Here is a 1,820-nt window from a genome sequence, read left to right as displayed (position 1 = left end):
TTGGGGGGCAATAACTCTGCCATTTCGATTCCGATCGTCTTGGAGCATGAAACATTTTCGTTTTCTTTTGTCAAGTTGACCCCGAAACAATAGTTACCTTTGCACATTTCACCCGAACCCCGAACCCCCTCCTCCCCTCCAGCTTACGTAAGTAAATACGTAAACCATTAAAAATATCACTTTCGTTCCTTTTCAACGGACACCGGCGAAACTTGGTAATTCGAGTTCCGCAACTCTAAAACTAAAAATTTCACACTCGGTTTGACCATCTGACATCATGATCAAGTGTGAGAGAATCAGAAAGTCTCGAAGTGGACGCTGGAGCCATTTGCGTGTTCGCGCTCTTTTTCCACTCAGTGTAGCCACCACCGAAACAACAACATCTGAAGCTCTCTCTGAGAAAAAGAGGACCATATATTTCAAATTAGTCCGTTGAGAGCGCAAAGGGGACACTGAGACTCCCTAAAATTATCGATGTTGAAGCAAACTTGTATTTTGTCATCGGTGCAGCCGTTTTCCAGAAAAAGAGGAACGCAGACACGGACAGACAGACAGACTCACGACGGAGACATCGCCTGACCCCTCAGCGACTTGGACTGAGCTTCGCTCAGCGATAAGGGGCCGTTCACAAATTACGTCACGCAACTGAGGGGGGGAAGGGGGTCTCTGCCCGCGTGACGGTCCTATCTTAAAAGCATTGGAAGGTTAGGTTAGCCGCGTGACGTAGGGGAGGGGGGGAGTCAAAATCGCCTGAAATTTGCGTGACGTCATTTGTGAACGGCCCCTAAACAATAACCTTTGTTGTCTCTAGATCATACCTCTGGGTCAAGTCCTGATGACTGGGAAGTCAGAGGCTGAGTACACAGCTGTGCTACAACACATACACCAGCTTGTGCCTCTATTCAACCCCACTGTCGTTATGACTGATTTTGAGGTCGGTCTACAGAATGCCTGGAAAACAGTCTTCCCAAATGCACAGGTTGTTGGCTGCTACTGGCATTTTTGCAGGGTATGTTTTTTTAATCCTTTCCATTGTAGCCTTAAAGATATCTGAAACACATATTTAACAAAAGGGTATTAGCTCTAATTCTCTCTCTCTCTAAATAGGCTGTTCTAAAAAAGGCCAGAGAGTTGGGTCTGGTTCCCTTTATGAACCAACATAGAAGGCTGAAGAGCCTCATACGATCTGCATGCGCCTTAGCTTTGCTGCCTAAAAATGTTATGGCTCGAGGGCTCAACACCCTCATTCAGGAGGCCACTAGACGAGGCTACATTCAGCTCCTCAATGGCTTCTTCCTTTATATGATAAACACTTGGATGACAGATCCTCTGTTCTCCACAATGTCCGTTTATGACCAGCCACATAGGACCAACAATGTTTCCGAGTCCTGCAACAGAATGCTGAGGTCAAAAACAGGAGCACACAGGCCAGGTCTTTGGCATTTCATAAGTGAGTAAGAGGAGATAATAGGATTCAGTAAATTGAAAATAATATTCAAGAATAACCTTAAATACTTACATGTCTTTATTACCACATTTTCCAGCTGCACTCCGTCGTCTGGAACAAACTTCGGCCCGGACTCTTCTTGCTGCTCGGCGGTTTGGATTCCAAGTAGCCCGTGCCCGAAAAGTCTCAGCTGTAAACAATGACATTAGAATAAGAAATTACACTGCACTATTGCTCGCTGGAGAAATTAGCATCAACCGTTTCTTGCATTTAGCTTCTACTAGAGTCATGAATGTCTTCGATCAATTTATTGTTTAGTTCTTTCAATTTGCTGGCAACGTACTGCTATTTAGTTCTGTAATTATAAAGGTTT

The 1,820-nt window shown here is 44.7% G+C and overlaps 2 protein-coding genes across 2 annotated transcripts in view; both read left to right on the top strand.

Moving 5' to 3' along the window:
- The window catches only part of LOC127748744 (uncharacterized), a 1,799-nt gene extending 963 nt beyond the window's left edge, over positions 1–836 (top strand). The window contains exon 3 of the mRNA XM_052263503.1: positions 831–836. Within this exon, the coding sequence (XP_052119463.1) occupies positions 831–836 (6 nt within the window). The remainder of the gene's footprint in view (positions 1–830) is intronic.
- Positions 792–1,814, top strand: LOC127748758 (uncharacterized). The gene is made up of 3 exons (XM_052263548.1): positions 792–1,009; positions 1,108–1,450; positions 1,545–1,814. The coding sequence occupies exons 1-3, from the start codon at positions 836–838 to the stop codon at positions 1,763–1,765; spliced, it is 738 nt and encodes a 245-aa protein (XP_052119508.1). The 5' UTR covers positions 792–835; the 3' UTR covers positions 1,766–1,814.
- Positions 1,815–1,820: the final 6 nt, after the last annotated feature.

The sequence above is a fragment of the Frankliniella occidentalis genome, unplaced genomic scaffold (genome assembly GCF_000697945.3).
Source record: "Frankliniella occidentalis isolate FOCC.00 unplaced genomic scaffold, Focc_3.1 Scaffold12, whole genome shotgun sequence".
NCBI lineage: Eukaryota > Metazoa > Arthropoda > Insecta > Thysanoptera > Thripidae > Frankliniella > Frankliniella occidentalis.
The sequence above is the reverse complement of the archived record's forward strand: the minus strand, read 5'-3'. Positions and strand labels throughout refer to the sequence as shown.